The 27,873-nt window shown below is 41.2% G+C and overlaps 1 protein-coding gene across 1 annotated transcript; it reads right to left on the bottom strand.

The window, feature by feature from the left end:
* Positions 1-3,950: 3,950 nt before the first annotated feature.
* On the bottom strand, positions 3,951-27,873 carry LOC135206029 (MICOS complex subunit mic25-like). Its single transcript, XM_064237199.1, has 5 exons — positions 27,835-27,873; positions 22,270-22,402; positions 7,438-7,606; positions 4,878-5,084; positions 3,951-4,189 (listed from the first exon to the last, which is right to left on the bottom strand). The coding sequence occupies exons 3-5, from the start codon at positions 7,525-7,527 to the stop codon at positions 4,160-4,162; spliced, it is 327 nt and encodes a 108-aa protein (XP_064093269.1). The 5' UTR covers positions 7,528-7,606; positions 22,270-22,402; positions 27,835-27,873; the 3' UTR covers positions 3,951-4,159.

The following is a 27,873-nucleotide window of genomic DNA, read 5'->3' on the forward strand; positions in this document are numbered from 1 at the left end:
GGTCTGGTACGCATCCCCTGCGAATACCGAGGGACCACTGTATGGTGTTTAAGCCCTGTGAAAGGTAATCATCCCTATGCTTTAAAATTAGATGTATGAGTTATACCCATTGCTGTTTTTATGCAAAAAAATTCCATTATTATGGGCAAGAAAACTATGTAAAATTCATTGTATAAATGATGCTAGTTTATTATTTTATCTAAATCTTGAGACTACATAAAACCTCAGACTTGGAAAAGTACAGTTTTTATTGGTAATTCAGTACTTACTGTAGAGTAAGCCAAATTTGTTTTTGTCCTGTCATCCAATGGCTGAATATTTTATTCATGTATGGGTACTGATTTCAGCCTCTACCCGAAGCTTCCAAAGCAGACACAATACTGAAAGTTGAAGACGCAGGTGCCACGAAGAAGCTATTCCGAAAACAGCATCCTTTCTTTGTCGTCAAGGAGCTGCGGGAACTGACGTTTACTACAAAGCATCCTTGGAATCATAAGTGAGTACGGTACCTACAGGCAGTCCCCGGGTTACGACGGTCTCGGCTTACGACGTTCCGAGGTTACGACGCTTTTCAATTATATTCATCAGACATTATTTCCAGGGTTACAACGCCTACAACGCTCATCTGGCAGATGAAATATGACACCAAAAATGCAAAATGATCAATATTTGAAGGTTTTTTTGATGAAAAATGCAATAGGAATGCAGTTTACATAGTTTTCAATGCACCCAAAGCATTAAAAGTAAGGTTTTCTTAAGGTTTTTGACGATGTTCCGTCTTATGACGATTTTCGGCTTACGACGCGTCTCAAGAACGGAACCCCCGTCGTAACCCAGAGACTGCCTGTACTCTCTTTTGGTAATTACGTCTGGATTGCACATTTATTACCTGTGTATCTGTGCACTGTAGGTGTAAAGGTTAAAATCATTCCTTTGTACATTTCTTAAAATGTGGATGTGAGAAGTTTAGCAGGAAACATTAGATATAAAGAGAATTTTATACAGACACCACCCTGCTCACGAGCAAGTTACATTCTGGGCGGTTATTTGCATGTTGAATTGTTCATCATAAGTTGGTTACTGTATGCCTTTTTAAGTACAGTATGATATAGTAAAGTACAGACAGTCCCCAGGTTACGACGTGGGTTCCGTTCTTGAGACGCGTTTTAAGCTGAAAACCGTTGTAAGCTGGAACATCATAAAAAATCCTAAGAAAACCTTACTTATACGTAATGCTTTCGGTGCATTAAAAACTATGTAAACTGCATTCTTATTGCATTTTTCATAAAAAAAAACTTCAAATATTGATATATTTTGCATGTTTGGTGTCATATTTCTTCTGCCAGGTCAGTGTTGTAGGCGCCATAACCCTGGAACATGTGTCGTAACCCTGGAAATAATTTCCGATGAATATAATTGAAAAGCGCCTGAACCTCGGAAAGTCGTAAGCCGAACCCGTCGTAAACCGGGGGACTGCCTGTACTGGACATTTTTACATCCTAAAACACAATACACTGTACATCCAGTACTGCAGAACAAAATTTGATCGTACAGGTGGCAAAGAGGAGCATTCTAAACAGTTTTAATTTGCATTCCTGTTTGATCATATTTGGATGTTCATAAGTAATTTCTGTCTACTCTTTTGCATGTTCAAACCAGGCAAGTTATTTCCTTGAATTATTATATGCCCCGACTTGAAGTGTGCAGCCTTTAATCCTCTCACGCCTGTCATGCAGTATAAAAGTCAAGTGTTAGAGGTAAGAACTTTTTAGGTCTGAATGAATGCAATCACTCATTACCATTACAGTATATCAAATGAAAAAAAATGGGATTAGTCAGATACTTCTTACATATTTACTTTTTCAGATTATTTTTCTACTTTCTCTTAGATAACCAGCAAGCTACGTATATGGTTTTGAAGCTAGAATATTGTGTTTTGAGATCAGTTTGTAACACCCAGAAACAAAATCTGTTGAATAGACATGGAAGACTTTTTGTTACAGAATTTTTTATTCATAATTTTTTGCTGCTTTGATGTATACTATAAAATAGCCCCTGAAATGGAGAGCGGACATATTAGTGGCATTATTATTAATGAAGCATTTACCCTCTGTTTATAATTTTACTATCTAATATCGTATTAGAGTACAAGTTGAGTTATTTAAATCCAGAGAAGTGTATTCAGTGTTTAAAAAGAAGAGAAAATCAAATTTACATTTAGTTCCTGATTCATATATTACTGGTTGCTGTCTATTAAATCCAAATATATTTCCTAAAGTCGAACACTTTTATGGAAAGGGGTTTCTGACCTAACAAATTTTTTTTGTCTCTATACATTTCCCAAAGATGCCAATTTTTAATTACAAGATGACATACTTGTAACTTTAGCTTTGTCTGCCAATACTACTAGCATCTCTGGGCAGACTTTGAAGGCAAAATGCCAATGATGACAGAAAATATGCCCTATCAGCAGGGGTGGGGACCCCATTCTTAGACCCCCCCCCCCCCCCTAAGAAATTTTTGGAAGTTTGTGTGCATTTTGAAACAATATAGGATTCACCTTGGGAGGGAATTTTATCATCATTATATTTCAAAGGCTAGGGAGCCCATCAGTGTCTTGAGGGAACAAGTGCCCCCTCCCAAATGACACCATTCCTGTGACATCTCCTTAAGGGAGATGGAATGGTCAAGTTCGGTACTGGGCACTTTTCATGTACAAGAGCCATGTAGTCAAGTAATATTTTGGCTCTTAAAGTTAGTCATGCTCATCATTTACCCCCCCATGCATGTTTGCTGTTCAAATTTCAATTGATAGAGAATGCCTAATTATTCTTTTTCTTCCACAAATTCTATTATACTCTTATTGCAAAGTTCTCATCCAAGTACTATGACAGTTTAGCAGTGTGTTTACCAACTTTTCTGGTGCACATAGGAATCCTAGTGACATTATCATGTATACTAGTTTTGTAGGAATTTTGCCAAGGACTTGTCTAAGTCATCTCCGTCTCATATTCATCTTTAACCGTGACTCAAATTTAAATTTCTTTGTCATGACACGATAGAACCTCAAATGAATTAGTCAGCCATTTCTCAGTCCAACTTGCCACATGACTTAATATTTTTTGTAAACCTTGTCAAATTGGTAGACTCTTGGGTATGGTTTCATAATCATACAGTAATACAACTTTAGTTACCCTAATCAGTGAAAACTGGGAAATTCCCAATTCATATTTAAGTATTATCAAGAAAAATGACAAAACAGCAATTTTTTTTTTAATTGCAATTTTTGAGTGCAGTTGTACGGAGCAATATTTAAGAAGGACTAGAACATGTTTTTCCTCGAGTTCATGTAATGATGTTGCTTTTTTCAGCAAATAGGATATTTCAAAGTAACTTCCTTCATAATTCCTAAATAGCATTGCCTTTAGGGTAGCAAACCTCACAGGGGGCTAGTACTATCATTGCTATGAACACGGTGCACTGTAGGCGTTCCTACTAAAGATTCTTAGCGGTATCCTTTCAGACCCTGGCTGCAACTTCTTTCATTCTTTTAACTGTACTTCCATTCCCATTCTCTTTCTTCCTTCTTACTTTCCACCCTCTCCTAACAATTGTTTCAGAGTGCAACGGGGAGGTTTCCCTCCTATTACACCTTTCAAACCTTTTTAGTCTCAATTTCCCTTTCAGCGCTGATAGATCTCCTACAGACATCCCATTGCTAGGCCCAAATTTTACACTCCATTCTATTCCACTGAGGGGAGCAATAAAATGAAAAACAATATATTACGTAATGGTATCTCGAAAACTGTAGATTCTTAATGTAAACTGTAATAGTCCTTGACTTGTTTTCTCTTTTATTTGCAGACCAGGGAAGCGATTTGCCAAGACGAATCCCCCAAGGGACAGAGAGTACTTGTAAGGTGACCGAAACATCTCGCACGAACGGAGAATTCTTTTGTAAATATTTTAATTAATAAAAGATTATGACTGTACAATATGAATCTTATTCAAAATCTTATGACATATACATCTTTTTTTTTTCCAAGAAAAGAAACAATGCTGTACATTTAGTCTGCTAATAGATTCCTTCGCAGTTCGCTTACTTCGAAGTGCTTTTTGTAGCTGACGCAGTGCTTGATGTGGCATTTAGCGTGATTCCTCAGTGTGCTTCTTGCTTCATGACTGATTGCTGAAAAAGGTATTATTATTATTATTCTGAAGACAAATCCTTATTCATATGGAAGAAGCCTATAGGAGCCACTGACATGAAATTCAAACTTCGGAAGAATGTGGTGTTCATGTGCAAGAAGTTACAGAAAAAAATTAGACAAGAAAATTAAATTGATATCAATAAATATTTAAATAAATGATTAAACTACAGTGTAAAATGTTTTGTGGTAGTAATGCACTGAATCTTCACTTGAATCATGAATTTTTAAGGTTCTAATTGCATGAAATCCTCAGGGATGTTGTAGAGAAATAGAAGCTTACTGTAAAATAACCTTGAAAGCTATTTTTTTTTATTCTGGGCCTAAACAATAAGACCAATGCTAGATTATTAACAAAATTAGCAAAATACGTTATGACACCTCGAAAATAAAATCCTGACATCATCATTAATGTTACTAAAGTGCAGAGGCTACACAGGCACTCAGTCCCCAGTTATCGGCAGGGGTTACATTCTCGGCAGGTTGCTGATAAGCGAAAACCGCCATCAACTGATAATTGGAACTCTGTGTGTTATAGCACCATAAATCTCTGGTTTTAAGGTGATAAAACTGGATCGCCATTAACTGAGGACTGTCTGTAGTATAAGAAAACTGACCAGAAAAGGTCACGTGTATACAGTCCGGCAGCAAGAATCGAGTCGCACTTACCAGACGCGAAAGATCCACACATTGTGCAAACTGCTCCACCTCCCTGGCACATCGAAGGGACTGGCGGGGATGGTCCTGGTAGCAATGCATGACGGCATCCTGGTGATTTTGGCAGACGGGAGAACACGAAGCCTTCATGAACAATCCTTCCACTTCCTTCAGGGTGCTGGCCACCTGGTCCTCAGAGAGGCGTGCCATCTTGATGAACTGCAAAAGTATATGAAGTATTAGGGGTAAGAAACCCCACCTGGTAACCAAGTAGGGCAGTGAGATTAATATAAGCCTAATTTATATAAATTTAGAACAGGATACCATAACTGGAAACAGAATCAATGCTATGAGAAACAGAAAAGCAAAACAAATTAGATTAGCAAAAGGAATAGTGTAAACAATTTACAGTATTATAATTAACAATGCACAGATTTGAGCTTTGGGCAAAATTACAAGTTCTAGAGAAAGCAGAATGCTACAAGCACCAAGGGCCCCAAAAGGGGAAAGCAGACTGTCAAACGAAACACTGATTTCAAGAATAAACTATAAGAAAAAAAAACAGAAACAAATGCAGTCAATTCCTGGGATTTGTGGAGGGAAAAGGGGCCACAATCCCTTGCAAATACCTAAAATCCATGAATACTTGACACCCCCTCAAAATGCTTATACAATGGTCCCCCAGTATTCGCGGGGGATGCGTACCAGAGCCCCCCTGTGAATAGTTAGAACCCGCGAATAGTTGGAACCCTTATAAAAATGCTAAAAACAGCCTATATTGTTAGTTAAAACTCAAGAAAAACCCACTAAAAAATTTTATACCTGGTTTTTTTAATACTTTTATCAGAAAAAGTGCATTTTATAATGAAATTGATAAAAAAAAAAAAAAAAAAAAAGGAATTTGTGGATATTTCTCATAGAAATATACCGCGAATGTGCGAATTTTCCATGAATAATGCGGGGAAACATTCCCGAGAGAAATTCGTGAATACAGGGGGTCCACTGTACCTTCCTATTTTGAAAGTTTATCATGAAAAATGTAGTCATAAAAACAACATGAAAATACAGTGGGCTCCCCGTATTCGCGTTTTCCGGACTCGTGGACTTGCGTATTCGCGGATTTCTCTCTGGACCACATCTACCCATTATTCGCGGGAGATTCGCCTATTCGTGGTATTTTCTATGAGAAATATCCAGAAATTCCTGGTTTTTTAAATCAATTTCATCATAAAATGCACTTTTTGTCATAAAAATATTAAGAAAACCAGGTATAAAATTTTTTTGAGGGGTTTTTCTTGAGTTTTACCTGCCAAAATAGGCCGTTTTCAGCTTTTTATAGGGGTTCCAACTATTCGCGGCTTCTAAACTTTCGTGGGGGGGTCTGGTACGCATCCCCGCGAATAAGGGACCACTGTACACTAATTATTGGATGTTTCTCTATGGAAAATTCCCTGAATAGGTCAATCTTCTGCGAATAATGTCGACATACATTCTACACAAAAATCCATGAATAGGTGAAGCCCCTGAATCCAGAACAGCAAATAGGCAGGGGTTCGAGTGTAAGCTAAAACCAACAGACTAGGCGGGAACTCAAACGAGAATTCAAGTTGCTCCATTTTCATTTCTCATGCTAGAATAAATTCGTGAAAGGCTTCATGGGAGAATTAAAGGTCTGAACATTCTATACCTCACAAAGGCTTGGCTCTTCCTGTTAAAACAAAAGAGGTTGATGCTGCCTTCTCCTCCTCAAAGAAACATCTTGTGGTTTGTAATGAGCTACTGTAGCAACTAAACAAGGAAACTAACTCCTAACAAGACAGTTTGAGCAGGATTTTAAAAGAGGAAGTCATAACCCAAAAGAAACATCCTCAACAATCTTGCATATAAAATTATTGATCAGTACTCAACAAACATTGGCACCTTTAGAGACCTGTACTATGTAGAAACTAGAGCGACTTGAAATAACCTCCAATGAGACTACTCCAATTCCAAATAGCATTTACTACTGCCGCATCAAAAAGTTTCTTAAACAAGGTGGGAACTTTTCACAAGACACAGTAGAAGCTGGTTTGCTATGTGGAAAATGACCACAGGTAATGAACTCTGCTAAAACAATGTTGCCTTTAGAAAAAAAAATCTATTCACATTCACCCTTAGGGCAATTACACTAACCATATACAGGTAGTCCCCAGGTTACGACGGGGGTTCCGTTCTTGAGACGCGTTGTAACCCGAAAACCGTCGTAAGCCAGAACATCGTCAAAAATCCTATCAAACCTTACTTTTAATGCTTTTGGTGCATTGAAAGCTATGTAAACTGCATTCTTATTGCATTTTTCATCAAAAAAACCTTAAAAATATTGATTATTTTGCATTTTTGGTGTCATATTGCTTCTGCCAGATCAGCTTTGTAGGCGTCATAACCCTGGAAATAATTTCTGATGAATATAATTGAAAAGCGCCTTAACCTCGGAACGTCGTAAGCCGAACCCGTCGTAACCCGGGGACTACCTATGACCTATTCACTGCTGTAGTAGCCCACTGATATAACACTACAGCTTCAAAATACTTGCCTCCTTTTCTCTGGCATCCAGCTTATCACGCCAATCTTGGTTGAGTTTCTTGATTTCTTGTTCTTTCTCCTCGCGTAATCTCATGACCATCAGGTGCGCCTCCTCGGCGTAAATGGACCACGGCGGTATGTTCCCAGCTGGCTGTGTCAACGTTGGGCTAGGAGCAGCTCTGTGAACAGAATCATCCAATGAATAAGTTATAAAATATTAAAATATGACAAACTTGTAACTAATTTGTATTTTTCATAACTTACAAACCTGAGGTCTTAACATTAGCATAAATACTCGGTGCCAGCTAGAAACCGATAAAGTTTAAAATAATTGTGTACGCAAGGGACTATTGGCATCTGTGCTTGGTCACGAGACATGTGGAGCCACCCACATAACCCTCATTAACTCGTGACCATGTAGTTATTCTTCCAACCCAGGTTAGTTGATAGAGGGGTGGTTAGAGGTGGGCCTTTGTATGTTAAGACATCAGGTTTGTAAGTTATGAAAAATACAAATTAGCTACAAATTCGTCATTTGTTCATATGCGAAACAAACCTTCGGTCTTAACATTAGGATAGACTTACTCTTGGTGGGAGGTAAGTACTATTAACCAACTGGGAGTTTGCCACCTTTGATCAGTTTTCTGAATACCAAAATTCTACGAAACAACTGACCAGTATTTCTGAGACAAAGAGCAACTTTTTAAGAAGAACTTGTATTTTTCCTGACATACAAAACTGAATTTCTTTACATACGGATTTGGCTCCAATGTAAAGAATAAAGACTTGTATGTGAGCACAAACAAACATGTATGGAAGATAAAAATGAACAAACAGGTGACTGTTCATTAATTTTCATGAATGGGGAAATGAATTGCACAACTTACTGCTACTCTTTCCATACTCAAGTTCAAGTTTTTGTGTTACGATATTGATCAGTAAGATGGCTTTAATTAAATAATGAATTTGCTTATTCTGCAAATGGAAAGAAATACATACTTCTATGGTATATTAAATATGTATACATTATGCAAGAATCATAATGAGTGCCAAAAGTCTGTCTCATAATCTCTACTATGTAGTATTATACGTACATACAGTATTAATACCCCAAAATTACGTGAGGTTAGGTACCAGACCCCCTTCTACAAAGGGAAGTTTGTTCATGAAACTTACCTGTCAGATATATATATAGCTGTATTTTCCGACGTCCGACAGAATTTAAAACTTACGACACACGTAGTGGGAGTCAGGTGGTTAGTACCCATTCCCGCCGCTGGGAGGCGGGTATCAGGAACCATTCCCATTTTCTATTCATAATTTTTCTGTCGCCGGTGTTGTGAACATCTGTTTACAGCACCTCCGTCTGGATTTGGAAACTTATTAGCTACTTGAGTATCCCTTTTTGTTTTTTTTTGGATTAATTGACTTGGATCGGTGGCTAGGCACACGTTATTAGTGGATCGAATTGATTTTGGCTTGGATTTCTCTTTGGATAAAATGTCAGGGTCTAGTTCAGCTAGCGCTAGATATTGCTCTAAGTCTGAATGTAGAGGTAGGCTACTGAAAGCTTCAGTAGACCCCCATACTGTATGTAAAGGTTGCAGGGAGCATGAATGTGCGTATGAAAGCCGTTGCAAGGAGTGTGAAAGGTTAACAGATTCTGAGTGGAAGGCGTATGAAACCTATCTTAGAAAACTTGAGCGGGATAGGTTAAGGAGGTCTTCCTCTAGGAGTGTTTCGGGTATGCAAGATATTAATGTTTCTCCTGTTAACCCTCCTTCTGTTAATTCTCCTAACCCTGTAGTGTTGCCTTCGGGCCCTGAAGCAGTGTCTGTAGAAGGTAATACTTTGTCCTTAATTTTGGAGTCGATTCGTAATTTAGAATCGAAAGTGTTGGCTCTTGAGAGCAAAAGTGAAGTGCAGAAGTGCAGTGATACCCCTTGTGTAGTAGAGGGTGCGCCAGATCGGCCTTATTGCCTCTAGGCCGGGACCTCTGCTTGACTCCCAGGACCCGGGGAGAGAGCATGTCGAAAGCCGAAGGAGGGTTATGAGGAACCCCCACTGATCTGGCGTGCCTTCAGCAGTTTCTGATGAAATCCCCAGACTGCCAAGGAGCGTGCGCGTGCACGTCTCCTCAAGGAGTGTTTTTCGTCTTCGGAGGCTTCATCCCCACGTAAAGGGTGGAGTTCTCATGCTGCTTCTCGTCCGTTGAAAAGGACTGTGTGTGTTTGTGACGCTTCACGTCCAAGTTCTCCGGAACTTCGCTCTTCTCCTGATAGTGCGTTCGCCGCTTTCCCGCCACAGAAAAGGCGTAGGGATTCTTCGGACGTGGATTCGGGTAACTCGATACAGTCGCTCCAGAGTTCGGGAAGAGGCCGTTCCTGGGAGGAGGAGGGAGGCGTCCCCTTGCCACTCTCCTGCTCACAGGATCAGTCCCTCCCCAGAACAGCAGGCTTCACCAACCAAGAAGATGCTTCAGTCGCTGCAGCAGCAACTTCAGGAGGTTCTTGCTTCCAGAGAGACTCTTCCGCGTCGTCGTAGGAAGGATGATAGGCTTCCTGTGAAGAAGTCGAGACGTTCTCCCTCTCCTTCTCCTCGCTCGTCTCTCTCTCCGTTTGAGTCTCCCTCTAGAGTTCATTCTGCTCCCCAGCGGCTCTCTAGAGGAGGTGAGAAATTCGTTTCTCACTCTCGGGAAGCGGTTTTACCCGCTCTTACGAAATCTGATGTTCGGAAGCGAGCTGTGGACGCCGAGCGCGCTTCTGTGCAAGTTGAGCGTGCTTCAGTGGACGCCAAGCGCGCACCTGTTGATGACAAACGCGCGCCAGTGGACGCCAAGCGCGCGCTAGTGGACGCTCAGCGCGCGCCAGTGGACGCCAGGCGTGCACTAGTAGATGCCGAGCGCGCACCAGTCGGCACCAGACGTGTGGCTTCGGACGCCAAGCGCGCGCCTGTGGACGCCAGTTCCTCACCAACGCAAGCACAGGTGGAAGAGGGAACCCTACCTGTTCGTCGTACTTTTCTTATTGACGATACTTCAGCGCAAGAGGCGATTGCTTCGTCTACACACCGTTCGGCTCGAGTTTCTTCAGTACTCCCTCCAACTTCTCCAGTTTCTGAAGAGGGAGTTAGTGACGCTTTCGTCGAAGCAGATGAAGAGCAGCAGTTGGCTCCTGTCTCATCGAACTACAAGGTTTTGAGACGCGTCTTCTCCTGTCTCATCGAACTACAAGGTTTTGACGCGTCTTCTCCAGTCGGAGTTTGGAGAAAATTTTCAACCTGAAGCCCCTCGTACTCCTCCTCCTCAATTTTCTTCATTCAAAGCATCGAAGGCATCGGGATTTGTCAAGATGAAGAAGTCGCTTTCCACGAAGCAAGCGTTCCGCAAAATCCACGATTGGATGGAGAAGAGGAAAGCTTCAGGCAAGACCTCTTTCGCTTTGCCGCCTTCAAGACTCTGCGGGAAAGCGGGCATGTGGTACGAGACGGGAGAGAACGTCGGCGTTAAACTTCCAGCCTCTGCTCAGGGTGATTTTGGGAGCATTGTGGATGCCTCCAGAAGAGCCCTCCTGTCATCATCGAAAGTCTCTTGGACTCATAGCGAGTTGGACTTCCATCTAAAAGGCCTCTTCAGGACTCTAGAGGTCTTTAACTTTCTCGACTGGTGTCTGGGAGTTTTTGGATGCCAGGTCCAGAGTTCTGATTCCGTTAGTCTGGGGGAGCTGTCCAGTGTATTGTCTTGCATGGACAAGGCCGTCAGGGATGGTTCTGAGGAGTTGACTACTCATTTCAGCACGGGACTTCTCAAGAAAAGAGCACTCTTCTGTAACTTTACAGCTAAATCCGTCTCTCCAGCGCAAAAGGCGGATTTGCTCTTCGCTCCGTTTTCAGACCATCTCTTCCCCCAGGCTATGGTTAAGGACATAGCCTCGAGTCTTCAGGAGAAAGCAACGCAAGATCTTCTGGCTCAGTCTTCGAGGAGACCAGCAGGTACTTCATCTTCTGGGGTTTCTTCTACCAAGAAATCGAAGCCCTTTCGAGTTGGATCTTCCTCGAAACCAGCCTCTCGAGGAAGAGGCACTTCCAGAGGCAAAACCCCCGCTCCTTCAAAGAGTAGGAAGTGATATGGAAGTCCTTCAGCCGCCGGTAGGAGCCAGACTTCTACTTTTCGCGAGAGCCTGGGAAGAGAGAGATGCCGACGCTTGGTCGCTAGATATCGTGAGGAAGGGATACAGAATTCCGTTCGTGAAGTCGCCCCCGCTGCCTTCGACACCCAGGGATTTGTCTCCTTCGTATCGAGGAGAAAAACAGAAAGTGCTTTTCGATCTGCTAGATCAAATGATTGAGAAGCAAGCTGTGGAACAGGTCTTCGACCTGGATTCTCCAGGTTTTTACAACCGTCTGTTCCTAGTGCTGAAGCAGTCGGGAGGGAGTGGCGACCCGTCCTCGATGTCAGCAGCCTAAATCTCTTCGTCACCAAGCAGAAATTCAAGATGGAGACACCTCAATCTGTGCTGGCAGCTTTAAGACAGGGGGATTGGATGGTCTCACTAGACTTCCAGGACGCGTATTTTCACGTCCCCATCCATCCCCAATCAAGGAAATACCTGCGGTTTGTCCTGAAGAGGAAAGTATTCCAGTTCAGGGCACTCTGCTTCGGTCTGAGCACAGCGCCGATGGTTTTCACCATTCTTATGAAGAACGTGGCGAGGTGGCTCCATCTTGCGAAGATAAGGATCTCTCTCTACCTCGACGACTGGCTTATTCGAGCCTCATCGCAAGACCGGTGTCTGGAGGACCTGCACACGACCTTGTCGTTAGCGAAGTCCCTGGGGCTTCTGGTAAACCTCGAAAAGTCGCATCTGACTCCTTCTCAATCCTTAGTCTATCTGGGGATTCAGATGGACTCAGTGGCTTTTCGGGCTTTTCCGTCCCAGGGGCGACAACTTCAATGCCTAGACAAAGTGTCAACCTTTCTGGGGAAGGAAACATGCTCGGTGAGGGAATGGATGAGTCTGCTGGGGACCATTTCCTCACTGGAGAAGTTTGTTTCTCTGGGAAGGTTGCACCTCAGACCACTTCAATTCTTCCTATCCAACAATTGGAAGCGCAAACAAGATCTGGAAGCGATCTTGTGGTTGACGGAAGAGGTGAAAGAACACCTAAGTTGGTGGTCAGATCCGCGGAAGCTTGCAGAAGGGCTTTCTCTCAAGCTTCGGAACCCCGACCTAGTGTTGTTTTCCGACGCGTCGTCCACGGGTTGGGGAGCAACACTAGGAGGGAGAGAAGTGTCAGGCACCTGGAGAGGGGAACAGGTGTCCTGGCACATCAATCTCAAAGAACTATCAGCGATTTACCTGGCGCTAAGGTTCTTCCAGGAAGAAATCTCCAACAAAGTCATTCAGATCAACTCGGACAACACCACAGCCCTGGCATACCTAAGGAATCAAGGGGGAACCCACTCTTCTTCTCTGTTCGCCATCGCGAAGGAACTCCTGTTATGGGCGAAGTCGCAAGACATCACTATCCTGACAAGATTCGTGTCAGGAGTAGAGAACGTTCGAGCGGACCTTCTCAGTCGGCGAGGACAGCTTCTGCCGACGGAATGGACCCTTCACCAGGAGGTTTGCCAGTCGCTGTGGAACCTCTGGGGTTGTCCTCATGTGGACGTTTTCGCAACCTCCCGGACGAAAAGACTTCCGCTGTATTGCTCTCCAGTTCTGGACCTGGGAGCAGTGGCAGTAGACGCCCTACTTTGGAGTTGGTCGGGTCTGGACCTTTAACGCCTTTCTCCCGTTCAAGATCCTCGGGGAGGTAATGAGGAAGTTCGCGGCATCAGAGGGAGCAAGGATGACCCTCATCGCCCCCTTCTGGCCAGCGGCCGACTGGTTCACAGAGGTGATGTCCTTCTTGGTAGACTTTCCGAGGACTCTGCCCTTAAGGAAAGATCTACTCAGACAGCCCCACTTCGAGAGGTACCACAAAAACCTCCCCGCTCTGAGTCTGACTGCGTTCAGACTATCAAGAAGTTGGCCAGAGCGAGGGGTTTTTCAAGACCTGTGGCTAAGGCGATTGCCACCGCAAGGAGGCCCTCCTCAATCGCTTTGTACCAATCGAAGTGGGCTGTCTTCAGAAGCTGGTGCAGAAAGAAGGGCATTTCCTCCACCACAACCTCTGTGAGCCAGATAGCTGATTTCCTTCTTTACCTGAGAGAGGAAGTGAAGTTAGCTGTTCCCACAATAAAAGGCTACAGGAGCGTGCTTTCTGTAGTCTTCAGGCACAGAGGACTCGACTTGACAAATGATAGAGACCTTCATGATCTCATTAGATCTTTCGAGACTACGAAGGTCATTCAACCTAAAGTACCCTCGTGGAATTTAGATGTGGTACTTAAGTTCCTGATGTCAGGTCAGTTCGAACCGCTTCATTCAGCTTCACTTAGGAATCTGACGAAGAAGACCATTTTCCTAACCGCTCTGGCGACGGCGAAGAGGGTTAGCGAAATCCAGGTTATCAGTAAGCAGATTGGGTTCTCGGATCATAATGCGGTTTGTTCTTTAAGTCCTACGTTCTTAGCAAAGAACGAGAACCCTTCCAACCCTTGGCCAAGGTCGTTTGAAATCAAAGGGTTGTCAGAAATAGTGGGAAATGAATGTGAGAGGGTCCTGTGTCCTGTCAGGGCTCTCAAGTTCTATTTGCAGAGAACTAAAGCCTGCAGAGGCTCTTCTGACAACTTGTGGTGCTCGGTGAAAAAACCGGATCTTCCGATGTCGAAGAACGCACTGGCGTTCTTCCTAAGAAGTACGATTAAAGAAGCTCATGAAAAGTGCAGTGATAGTGATATGAAGCTTCTAAAAGTGAAAGCCCACGAGGTGAGGGCTATCGCTACCTCGGTAGCTTTTCACAAAAATATGGCATGGCACTCAAAGACATTTTGAATGCCACATTTTGGCGAAGCAATTCGGTGTTCGCTTCACACTACCTGCGGGAGGTGAAAGCGACATACGAAAATTGCTACTCGCTCGGACCATACGTTGCTGCAGACACTGTTTTGGGGGTAGGAGGTAACACTCATTCTATCCTTTAGTGGTTAGGTGAGTTTTTAACTTGTGTTTTATGGTTGTGGGGTGACCGCCTGGGGCGGATCTCCCTTCCATTAGCTTAGTTTAAGTGGGATACCTTTGGTAGGCTAAGCCAGGTGGTTGTGTTTTTACCTCGTTGCCCTCATCTGTATGGTTCATGGTCTAGTCACATCGTGGTCTCGCCCCTGTTGACAGATCAACTGGAGTGCACCAGCTATATAGGTCTCTACCTCGCTGGCAACTCTAGTAGCACAAGCAGACTTACGTGGCAGTAATCACGAAGCCAGCTATGCTAACAGGTAAGGAACCAAGATATCAATTATCTGCATATATGTGTTTCCTAAATCTTCTATTCTGTCTTCTCCCACCACCAAAGGTGGGATTCAGCTATATATATATCTGACAGGTAAGTTTCATGAACAAAATGATATTGTAATGATACAATTAAGTTTGTTCATACTTACCTGGCAGATATATATAATCAAGTACCCACCCACCTCCCCTCAGGAGACAGTGGAAATAAAAATTATGAATAGAAAATGGGAATGGTTCCTGATACCCGCCTCCCAGCGGCGGGAATGGATACTAACCACCTGACTCCCACTACGTGTGTCGTAAGTTTTACATTCTGTCGGACGTCGGAAAATACAGCTATATATATATATCTGCCAGGTACGTATGAACAAACTTAATTGTATCATTACAATATCATTTTTGTGTAAGTTTGGCACAGTCTCTAAAAAGGCTAATAAAAGCTTATTTCTAGTTTGAACACTAAATATGACCATAATCATGCTCCCTAAATATTAAGCTTATCTTTTGAATGAAATTAAAGTTACTGAAATTTCATTTAAAACTTAGCTTAAGTCATTACCCATAAAAAAGAAATAAATGGTTGGTAAAAATATAGGAGTGTGTACATACATACAACATAGTTCTCTTTTCTTTCCAACTGTTTCTTTAAAATAATATCACAAATTTTGTAACTACAGTTATATTATTATTATTATTTTTTTTTTTTGCTCTATCACAGTCCTCCACTATAAATACCACCACTGGGTGGTATTTATAGTGTGGGGTTCCGGGTTGCATCCTGCCTCCTTAGCAGTCCATCACTTTTCTTACTATATGCGCCATTTCTAGGATCACACTCTTCTGCATGAGTCCTGGAGCTACTTCAGCGTCTAGTTTTTCTAGAATCCTTTTCAGGGATCTTGGGATCGTGCCTAGTGCTCCTATGATTATGGGTATGATTTCCACTGGCATATCCCATATCCTTCTTATTTCTATTTTCAGATCTTGATACTTATCCATTTTTTCTCTCTCTTTCTCTTCAACTCTGGTGTCCCATGGTATTGCGACATCAATGAGTGATACTTTCTTCTTGATTTTGTCAAACAGCGTCACGTCTGGTCTATTTGCACGTATCACCCTATCTGTTCTGATACCATAGTCCCAGAGGATCTTTGCCTGATCATTTTCTATCACTCCTTCAGGTTGGTGCTCGTACCACTTATTACTGCAAGGTAGCTGATGTTTCTTGCACAGGCTCCAGTGGAGGGTTTTTGCCACTGAATCATGCCTCTTTTTGTACTGGTTCTGTGCAAGTGCCGGACATTCGCTTGCTATGTAGTTTATGGTTTCATTTTTTGTATTGCACTTCCTACATATGGGAGAGATGTTATTTCCGTCTATCGTTCTTTGAACATATCTTGTGCCGCTGTTATCATTCCTTCAGTTTCCTTCTTTAGCTCTCCCCTCTGTAGCCATTGCCACGTGTCATCGCTGGCTAGTTCTTTAGTCTGTCTCATGTATTGTCCGTGCATTGGTTTGTTGTGCCAGTCCTCTGTTCTGTTTGTCATTCTCCTGTCTCTGTATATTTGTGGGTCTTCGTCTATTTTTATTAGTCCTTCTTCCCATGTACTCTTTAGCCACTCGTCTTCACTGGTTTTCAGATATTGCCCCAGTGCTCTGTTCTCAATGTTGACGCAGTCCTCTATGCTTAGTAGTCCTCTCCCTCCTTCCTTTCGTGTTATGTATAGTCTGTCCGTATTTGCTCTTGGGTGTAGTGCTTTGTGTATTGTCATATGTTTCCTGGTTTTCTGATCTATGCTGCGGAGTTCTGCCTCCGTCCATTCTACTGTTCCTGCGCTGTATCTGATTACTGGCACTGCCCATGTGTCTATGACTTTTATCACATTTCTGGCGTTGAGTTTTGACTTGAGATCGTTGTCTCTGCATATATTCTTTCCTGATCGTGTCCTTCATCTCTTGGTGTTTTATGTCCCCTCCTTCCATTATTCCCGGGTATTTGTATCCAGTCTCATCTATGTGGTTGATGTTGCTCCCATCTGGTAGCTTTATCCCTTCAGTTCTTGTTACTTTGCCCTTTTGTATGTTGACTAAGGCACATTTTTCTATTCCAAACTCCATCCTGATGTCCCCAGATACAATCCTTACAGTCTGGATTAGGGTATCTATTTCCTTGATGCTCTTACCATACAGCTTGATGTCCTCCATGAACATCAGATGGTTAATTCTGTTGCCTCTTTTCTTGAGTTGGTACCCGGCATCCATCTTCTGTAGTACTTTTGTCATGGGAATCATGGCTACTACGAAGAGTAGTGGGGACAGTGAGTCTCCCTGGAAGATCCCTCTCCTGATATTAACCTCTGCATATCTTATTCCAGCGCTTGTAAGTATTGTATTCCAGTTGCGCATTGTATTTTTGAGGAAGCTGGTGGTGTTTTCCTCTGCCCCATATATTTTCAGGCATTCTATTAGCCATCTGTGTGGTATCATGTCGAAGGCTTTCTTATAGTCTATCCATGCCATGCTTAGGTTGGTTTTCCTTCTCCTACTGTTCTTCATTACCATTTTGTCTATCAGAGCTGGTCTTTTGTGCCCCTACACTTCCTTCTGCAGCCTTTCTGTTGGTGGGGGATGGTTTTGTGTCTCCTCTAGGTAGTTGTATAGCCTTTCACTGATGATACCTGTTAGTAACTTCCACAATTATTGGTAGGCAGATGATAGGCCTGTAGTTACTGCTATATTTCCCTTACTCTTGTCTTTTTTGTACTAAGGATGTCCTTCCTGTGGTCATCCATTTGGGTGCATGGTAATTTGAGATATACAATGCTGGAGTTGTTCTGCTATTTGTGGGTGTAGGGCCTTGAAGTTTTTGAGCCAGTATCCATGGACTTCATCGGGACCTGGGGCTTTCCCGTTTGGCATTTTCTTTAGTTGGTGTCTGACTGTGTCTGTCGTGATCTCTGTGAATCTTTGTTTTATTCTCCCTGTTTCTTCTTCCTTGACTTCCTGGAGCCATGTTGCATGTTTGTTGTGTGATACCGGATTGCTCCATATGTTTTCCCAGTCTCTCTCACTTGGTTCGGCTTCAGGAATTTCTTGGTGGTTGTCTTCCCATCTTAGTTGGCTGTATAGTCTTTTCTGGTTAGTTCCGAATAGTTTGTTCTGTTGGTATCCCTTATTCCTGTTCATGTATCGTTGGATCTTATGTGCTTTTGGCCTTAAGCCTCTGTTTTACTTCTATTGTGTTGTTTAGTCCCTCTCTTGTACTTTGTATTTCTCGTTGAGTTCCTCCCTTGTTTTCTTGCTTCTTAGCCTTTTTTCTGCCATCTCTTTCAGTTTACTCAAGTCAGATTTCATCACCATGATTTGCTTTTCCAGGCGCCTTTTCCAAGGAGATTGCTATTTTGGTTTCTGTTGGGTTGGTTGTGCTGGTGTTCGTATCCCCATCAGTTCTGCTACTAATCTTGCTCCTGCATATGCCAAGTTAGTATTTGTTTCTGTGATACTGGTGGTGTGTATTATGCCCATTATTTCATTGACCTCACTTGTTTTCTCCCTTAATTTCTTGGCGTTGTTAGGCTTTCATGGAGGGGATCTTTGTTCTCTCTGTATCTGTTCCATCCATTGTCTAATCTTTTCTACCCATTCCGTCCTGTCTGTTACTTCGTCGGTGTTTCTTCGTGTGTCGTTGTTTGATACCCCATCATCCCTGTTGTCTTCTGTGGCATCGTCTCTCAGTTCGTCTTCGTGTAATTCGTTGTCGTGTGATATTTCCCTTCCAGTTCTTCTCTTTCTGTTGGGGAGAGCCAGTTCTTTTTCTTTATGTTTCTTACTTGGTCTGCCAGCCTCTGTTCTGTTTGGGGGGTGTTATTCCTCTCATTCCAGATGTTGACCAACCTTCTTTCTATATCCTCTCTCCGTCGGTTGCTTCTGATGTAGCATCTCCCATATTTCCTTATTTTCTTCTCTTGTCCATTTCTTCCTTTTTGCTTCTGTAGCTCCAATCTCAGGCTGTTGATTACTTTCGTTGTGGTGATCAGTTGCTGGATGACGACCTCCAAGTACCTGACCGTCTTCCCCTTCAATTGGGTTGAATACCTGGTTGCCGGACGAAGCTCCTCTATTGCCAGAGGTTCCATTTACGTCGTTGTCGTTTATTCCTTCATTTCTTTCCATCATTGCTGAGTTTTGCTATTTAACCATAGCTGGACCCTACCTCATCAGGGACAGGTACTCATTTACAGCTGAGTAGACTGAGGAAATTATGGTAAAGATCCTTTCCCAAGGAATCAACGCCGAGGAGAGCGGTCACCCACTGACCAGCCCCAATGTTGCTTAACCTGTCGATTGACGACCTAACCCACTCTGCCACGGCGCCACATTATTTCTATTGTTTTTTTTTTTCTTTTATTTTTTTTTTTTTTTTTTTTTTTTTTTTTTTTTTTTTTTTTTTTTTTGCTCTATCACAGTCCTCCAATTCGACTGGGTGATATTTATAGTGTGGGGTTCCGGGTTGCATCCTGCCTCCTTAGGAGTCCATCACTTTTCTTACTATGTGTGCCGTTTCTAGATCACACTCTTCTGCATGAGACCTGGAGCTACTTCAGCCTCTAGTTTTTCTAGATTCCTTTTCAGGGATCTTGGGGATCGTGCCTAGTGCTCCTATGATTATGGGTACGATTCCACTGGCATATCCCATATCCTTCTTATTTCTATTTTCAGATCTTGATACTTATCCATTTTTTCCCTCTCTTTATCTCAACTCTGGTGTCCCATGGTATTGCGACATCAATGAGTGATACTTTCTTCTTGACTTTGTCAATCAACGTCACGTCGGTCTATTTGCACGTATCACCCTATCCGTTCTGATACCATAGTCCCAGAGGATCTTTGCTGATCGTTTCTCCTCCTCACTCCCTCAGGTTGGTGCTACGTACCACTTATTACTGCAAGGTAGCTGATGTTTCTTGCACAGGCTCCAGTGGAGGGCTTTTTGCCACTGAATCATGCCTCTTTTTTGTACTGGTTCTGTGCAAGTGCCGGGCATTCACTTGCTATGTGGTTTATGGTTTCATTTTTTCGTATTGCACTTCCTACATATGGGAGAGATGTTATTTCCGTCTATCGTACTTTGAACATATCTGGTCTTAGGGCCTGATCTTGTGCCGCTGTTAATCATTCCTTCAGTTTCCTTCTTTAGCTCTCCCCTGTAGCCATTGCCAATTGTCATCGCTGGCTAGTTCTTTAGTCTGTCTCATGTATTGTCCGTGCATTGGTTTGTTGTGCCAGTCCTCTGTTCTTTCTGTCTTTCTCCTGTCCTCTGTATATTTCTGGTCTTCGTCTACTTTTATTAGTCCTTCTTCCCATGCACTCTTTAGCCACTCGTCGGTTCACTGGGTTTTCAAGATATTGCCCCAGTGCTCTGTTTTCAATGTTGACGCAGTCCTCTATACTTAGTAGTCCTCTCCCTCCTTCCTTTCGTGTTATGTATAGTCTGTCCGTATTTGCTCTTGGGTGTAGTGCCTTGTGTATTGTCATTTGTTTCCTGGTTTTCTGATCTATGCTGCGGAGTTCTGCCTTCGTCCATTCCACTATTCCTGCAGCTGTATCTGATTTACTGGCACTGCCCATGTGTTTATGGCTTTTACATATTTCGGCGTTGAGTTTTGACTTGAGTATCGCCTTGAGTCTCTGCATATATTCTTTCCTGATCGTGTCCTTCATCTCTTGGTGTTTTATATCTCCTCCTTCCATTATTCCCAGGTATTTGTATCCTGTCTCATCTATGTGTTTGATGTTGCTCCCATCTGGTAGCTTTATCCCTTCAGTTCTCGTTACTTTGCCTTTTTTGTATGTTGACTAAGGCGCATTTTTTCTATTCCAAACTCCATTCTGATGTCCCCAGATACAATCCTTACAGTCTGGATTAGGGTATCTATTTCCTTGATGCTCTTACCATACAGCTTGATGTCGTCCATGAACATCATATGGTGATTTTGTTGCCTCTTTTCTTGAGTTGGTACCCCCGGCATCCATCTTCTGTAGTACTTTTGTCATGGGAATCATGGCTACTACGAAGAGTAGTGGGGACAGTGAGTCGCCCTGGAAGATCCCTCTCCTTATATTAACCTCTGCTAGTCTGTATTCCAGAGCTTGTAAGTATTGTATTCCAGTTGCACATTGTATTTTTGAGGAAGCTGATGGTATTTTCCTCTGCCCCATATATTTTTCCAGGCATTCTATTAGCCATGTGTGGTGGTATCATGTCGAAGGCTTTCTTATAGTCTATCCATGCCATGCTTAGGTTGGTTTTCCTTCTCCTACTGTTCTTCATTACCATTTTGTCTATCAGGAGCTGGTCTTTTGTGTGCCCCTACACTTCCTTCTGCAGCCTTTCTGTTGGTAGGGATGGTGTTTGTCTCCTCTAGGTAGTTGTATAGCCTTTCACTGATGATACCTGTTAGTAACTTCCACATTATTGGTAGGCAGGTGATAGGCCTGTAGTTACTGGCTATATTTCCCTTACTCTTGTCTTTTTGTACTAAGGATGTTCTTCCTGTGGTCATCCATTTGGGTGCTTGGTGATTTGAGATACAATGCTGGAGTTGTTCTGCTATTCTGTGGGTAGGGCCTTGAAGTTTTTGAGCCAGTATCCATGGACTTCATCGGGACCTGGGGTTTTCAGTTTGGCATTTTCTTTAGTTGGTGTCTGACTGTGCCTGTCGTGATCTCTGTGAATCTTTGTTTTATTCTCCCTGTTTCTTCTTCCTTGACTTCCTGGAGCCATGTTGTATGTTTGTTGTGTGATACCGGATTGCTCCATATGTTATTATTATTATTATTATTACTCCTATTATTATTATTATTATTATTATATTATTATTTTTATCATTATTATATCATTAATATTATGATTAATATCGAAAATATTAATAAACAGTACATACTACATGTACCATAAAAATTCTCTCTCCTCAGTTAAAAAGAGAGAGAGAAATTATTATTTGTATTATTTACTGTTATTTAATTTACATAAAAAAAATTGAACAAACACCTTTGCAGGGTTTCTCCAGGATTCGAAAATGTTGTGTTTTGTGATCACGTCTGTGAAATACTCACGTATGATAATTAGTTAGATTCTAATGAAAAGTTAGCGCTACTGACAATTCGCACAACCTCGAATCGCATAAGATTGAGGTACGTATTACTGTACGTATATCCCTCTACATTACTATTTTCCAATATTGCAACCTGCCCTTTTCCAACTACCCTCATCACTTCTCATGAGCAACTTTCAATACCATCAAAGTCCAAATAACAATTGCTTATCAACTTAATTATGTTGGACGTAAAGGCCTTCAAGAAGTACACTATAATAGCCCTACACATAAGTATGACTCAATCACAGTTACAGAAAGAGAGGTCTATTTTATAACCTCGACACATACCTGACTGCAATGTTAACATCTGGAGGGGACGGAGCCTCTGGCAGTATCTGAGTGGGAATGGTTCCCTCGACAAGTGGCAGAGGTGGAACAACTGGAACCTCACCCACGCTTTCGTTGGGAGTGGACTGTGTCGCTAAGGATGATAACGATGAAACAGATTAGCTTGGATATCCTCCAGACTTGGATTCAACGCGTACCATTCTCACTTTAAAACAGTTAATCACTTTTTCATCTATTTAATTGGTATCATGTCCACTAAATTTCAATAGCAATGTAAGTGAATTTAATGTATTAAAATTGCATACCAAAAGGAAAATTGTGAATCTTATGAACTCATCAATCTATCAAATATAAACTTAAGCTATGTGGAAGCGAAATGAGTAGCAGCCAAGCATACTTTCACAGCGTTACTGTTTCCTGAGAAACCCAGCATAGGAGCCATAAACCAGGGAAGACACATTTCTAATGTGTTATGCCCAAAAAAGATCTTCGGTGTTGAGTGCTTATAAGAAAACTGCCTCCCTTTTTTTTTAATCAGTGATCATTCACAAACAGTACCGAATAACTGAATCAACTTCCTCCCTCATTGAATATGAGTCAATCCAGAGTATTTTACAATTCATCACGGTTTATTTAACGTTCTACGCTTGGCACAAAATGCATCCCTTTCAATGACTAAAATTTCAAATCAAATATCAGAGGGCAGTTTTCTGTATAGCAGGCCAGGCAGTTTGTTGTCCCTTGTAAATTGGGCAAATGATTAGTTCACCTAAGATAACTCTAATGCTCTTATTGAATGGATGGAGCATTCGATACCTGGGGAAGGTTCTAAGGAGTACATAACGATGGGGTGAGGGACATATACGCACAAAGGATGAATGTTCAAAATAAATACCGAGAATATGCTAACGCTTTCTTAATGATGAAGTGATGTTATGTAATGGAAACAATTAGCTGTGGTCTTTACAGAAATCCACAAAATGCGATTGAAGCAATATAAAATTACTCCATTACTGCAGGATACCAAACAGTCAATTGATAGAGAGAGAGAGAGAGAGAGAGAGAGAGAGGAGGAGAGAGCGAGAGAGAGAGAGAGAGAGAGAGAGAGAGAGAGAGAGAGGAGAGAGAGAGAGAGAGAGAGTGAGTTACTACCTAAAATAAAAAATAATACTATACGAGTACATACAATATCAACTGAAAACATTAACCTCAAAGTGTATCAAATCTAACATACTCTCTCAGAGTGTCAAATGCAGTGGCTCCCCGTATTCGTGTTCTCAGGATTCGCAGACTCACGCATTCATAGATTTCTCTCTGGAACATATCCCCCCCTTATTTGTGGGAAATTTGCCTATTCACCGTATTTTTCTCTGATGAATATCCCCTAAATTCCTGTTTTTTTACCAATTTCATCATAAAATGCACTTTTTGTGATAAAACTATTAAAAAAAAAAAAACAGGTATGAAAATTTCTAGTGGGTTTTTCTTGAGTTTTAACTAACAAAATAGGCCGTCTTTAGCATTTATATAGGGGTTCCAACTGGGGGGGGGGGGGGTCTGGTACGCATCCCCCCACGAATACAAGGGGACCACTGTGCTACCTTACAGGAAAAGGAATCTGTACACACAGTACAATAGTACAACAGAGAATGTAAAGTCGCTGTTCAGGTTAGAATGCTCCATATCAATTTTGTCCGTTTCCAAAGAAATATGTCTTATCTGCAGTGTTATGAGAGGGTGGGGGGGGTGAGAGGGAAATGAAAGGGAAGGGGGGGATCTGGGTATATACATTGTACATGCATGACCCATCTCAGGCCAACTCTCTTCTTTCCAATCTGCACATGTAAGACCGAAGCTTCTGCGGAACTTGGCAAGGCCAAGTTGGAGTTACTACTTAAATGGGAATGACATAAAACTGGTAAAATATCAATACGTCACTATACTTCCTTTGACAAAATAAAGGTGACCACATGGGATACCATTCTGGTCCAATTATGGACAAAACAAATACAAGTGACTCATCTAAAAAATCCTTTGTGTATGCCCAGGAGATGAACAAGCATATACAGAAGTTGAAGCTGTAACGGATTCATATATAAATGCCACTGAATCTGGATATATACCTGAAGCAATTCAATGATACGTGAGGAAAGCGTAAAACTGAGCTGTACGTACTACCTAGCTCAAAAATGTTCATCATAGCATCCATGATGTTGAACTCCTAATTCCTCAACAATTAACAAAACTTCATATTGGCCTTGTCATTTAAATTACTCCCAAAGTGGATGAATAAAATGGTTCCAACATAGGGAAAATCTAATCTTGTGTACATAGCCTAGACATTTTGTGATTCTGTACGACAAGAACAGAATTCGTTCTGAAGAACTCTTGTACAGAAGATTCTCAAGTACCAAAACAGCTTCCATTAATACAAGGGGACATTAATTCTATCCCATAGTCAATATACATTGTTTCAACACCTTGATACACTACACACAGACAACTTGTAAAGCATAGTGTGCTGTGTGAACTGAATATGAAAGATCTTACCTGTAAGGCGTCACAGTTTAATTGCAATGTATAAAACAAGTACAATAAATATTATGTACATTTTGAGTAATTAAAAATTTTTGTCAATCCTACAACAACATGGACAGCTGAGTATACATTTGTTTAGAATACCAAGAATGTAATGTTTGAACACTTAAAGAAACAAGAGAGAGAAATATATATATATATATATATATCTATATTATATATATATATATATATATAGATTTTATATATGTGTATATATAAAATATACATATATATATAAATATATGTGTGTATATATAAATATATATAATATATATATAATATATATATATATATATATATATATATATATATATATATATATATATGATGAGATTTTAACGAAGGGTATTTTAAAACAAGTAGGCTATTAGGTATTAGAACTGTCTGGTAGTTGTTAGCGTTGTTTGTTTTTTAGCATCATTTGTCTTGCACGAAGTCTTCTTGTGACTCTGTATTTGTTTTTTTCTTGGCATCTTGTACCTGAACCCTGATGAGGTGTAGAAATACATGAAAGCGCTCGGTTCAAGTCATTTCATTTCACCCTTCTCCTGGCTGTATGCATATATGATCATCACACGTCTACAGTGATTTGTTGCAGTGTTGTATATATATATATATACTATATATATAGTATATATATATATATATATTAATATATAATATATATATATATATATATATATATATATATATATATATATATATATATATATAATATATATATATATATATATAGAGAGAGAGAGCAGAGAGAGAGAGAGAGAGAGAGAGAGAGCGAGAGAGAGATGAGAGAGAGAGAGAGAGAGAGAGAGAGAGAGAGAGTTTTTTTCAAGAAGTGTAAGCATACCAAAAAACTAGTATTATCAGCTCCCATAAGAATGCACCCAGGAGAATCATATCAATGAGAGAGAGAGAGAAGAGAGAGAGAGAGAGAGAGAGAGAGAGAGAGAGAGAGAGAGAGAGAGAGAGAAATTAATTATAACCCTGCTAATTAATACCACACACACTCACACCATGAAATGAATGAAATAAAAATAAGCTCATAATGACACAAAATTTACTCTTTCAACATGTCTACCCCTCCCCATTTTTCTCAAAGTTCAGTCGACCTTTAATCTTCATCCGCTTAGTCTTCAACTGGACTTAAAACACACTTCCTTCCTATATTTTGTTTTTTGACTTGTTTCAGAACTTTCAAGAATTCATACTGTTAAAAATTAGTAAGTAAAGTTGGCATAAACTGTCTAGATTGTACAACAGATCATGATCCTCTTTCGGCAAGTTCTCACAGTCAGGCTCCTGAATGATACGTCTAATCCCTGACCTTATTACCCTTTTCAGTAAAATACAAATAAAAAACTTTGCAAAGCATAACTGTAACTTCAAATTTCTGGCATACGAGTCAAAAAAATAATCAATCGTGCATAGCTATAAGCAGAGTGATCTCTGTCTTCTGACTACGAGTCAATAAAGAAAGCAAATAAACATGTCAGAGTAACTGCCAGTTTGGTTTTCTGGTGCTGCGAAAGAAGAAAGAGTACACAAAGGGTATTAAAAGGTATTAATCCTGTTTGATAGACTCTGAGAGATGGAACATATCACCATCACACTTGGAATAATCACTGCAAAAAGTAGGAAGACTTGATATCCAAATACCTCGTTTGATGAATGGTTAAAACTGGGAAAACTCAAACCCTTCACTGTTAGTGGTGTTACGAGATAAGTCCAATTGGCAAAGCAAAGTTAGGGCTATAAAACCAGTAAGTATTGTAATTATTTGACAGGCAGTCAAGGCAAAGTATGATACCAGTAATACGGACAAACTTAACCTACCAAGACACATGCTAAATGAAAACAAGTGTTGTTATTCAATTTACAGCCTGCTTATACCTGCAAAGTCCTCTAAAATTGCTTTGTAACAAAAAGTAAAACTGATTTAGTGCACAATAATTATGTACAATATGTCTGAACAGAGTACTGAGCAAAGTATTCTGATAAACTGATAGCAAAAAGCATAGCACAAAATATGTAAAACAGCATGATAAAAATAACCTTGTGTACTATTGTATGGCTTCAAAGATACTTGATTTTCAAGCTATAACTGCATTACATATATAACATGATCATCCCATAGTGTTCCAAACACATTACCGGGTATAATCAAAGTACACCAATAATAAAAAAACTTTTCATATTTTCACTGAAAAAAAAAAATCACAAATATTGACTCACGAACCTGAAAATGTCCCTCAAACCTAAAGCCAGAGCTTATATATGATAGTCAAACCATACCTGTACTATGTGTTACAACAATAGAGTCCTTATACAACACTCTTTGAAAATGAAGATATAACCCAGAACTTCACATATCAGACAAGCAAGTATACAGAACGTATGTACAGGACACGTTTGCGATATAACTGCACAGACAATGACAATGTTATGATGGACAAAGAATATGAATTTGGAAAAAACTGTTAAAAGGGTCATATTCTGGAAAATAGGAGGAAGTAAAAGTAGCAAAATCTACGGCATCATGCTCATCCTGTGGGGCAGATGGGGTCTGCCGGTCTTTAAGTCCCCCCACACCCCCTACTGTCTTATTTGGGATCACTTGCAAAGGCTGCAGACAAAAGAGCTTCGGGAGAGGGCAGCACAGCTTCAATAACTTTGCCTGTGATGACAGCGTCTTCAACAGCACTCAACTCCTCTGCAACCGTGGAACAGAAGGTTCAGCAAAGTCAGCAGGAAAAGCAACAATTTCCTCAACAGAAGCAGGACTCTCCAGCTCAGAGACTTCAGTCTCTACGGACTGTTTGGGCTCTGAAATCTGACTGTTAGTGTCGTCCACTGCCTCAATTTGGGCTGGTTCAAAGGGAGGGGACTGAGAGGAATCAGAGAGAGAAGTCTCGTCGGAGGGAACATTCTCACTACTAAGAGGCAAAGACGGCTCAACATCTACACTATCCGGAGGGAGGAACTCACCCAGGAATGCTGGTGGCTCTGGCACCAGAGCCTCTGGGG

Source organism: Macrobrachium nipponense, chromosome 29 (assembly GCF_015104395.2).
Source record: "Macrobrachium nipponense isolate FS-2020 chromosome 29, ASM1510439v2, whole genome shotgun sequence".
Classification (NCBI taxonomy): Eukaryota; Metazoa; Arthropoda; class Malacostraca; order Decapoda; family Palaemonidae; genus Macrobrachium; species Macrobrachium nipponense.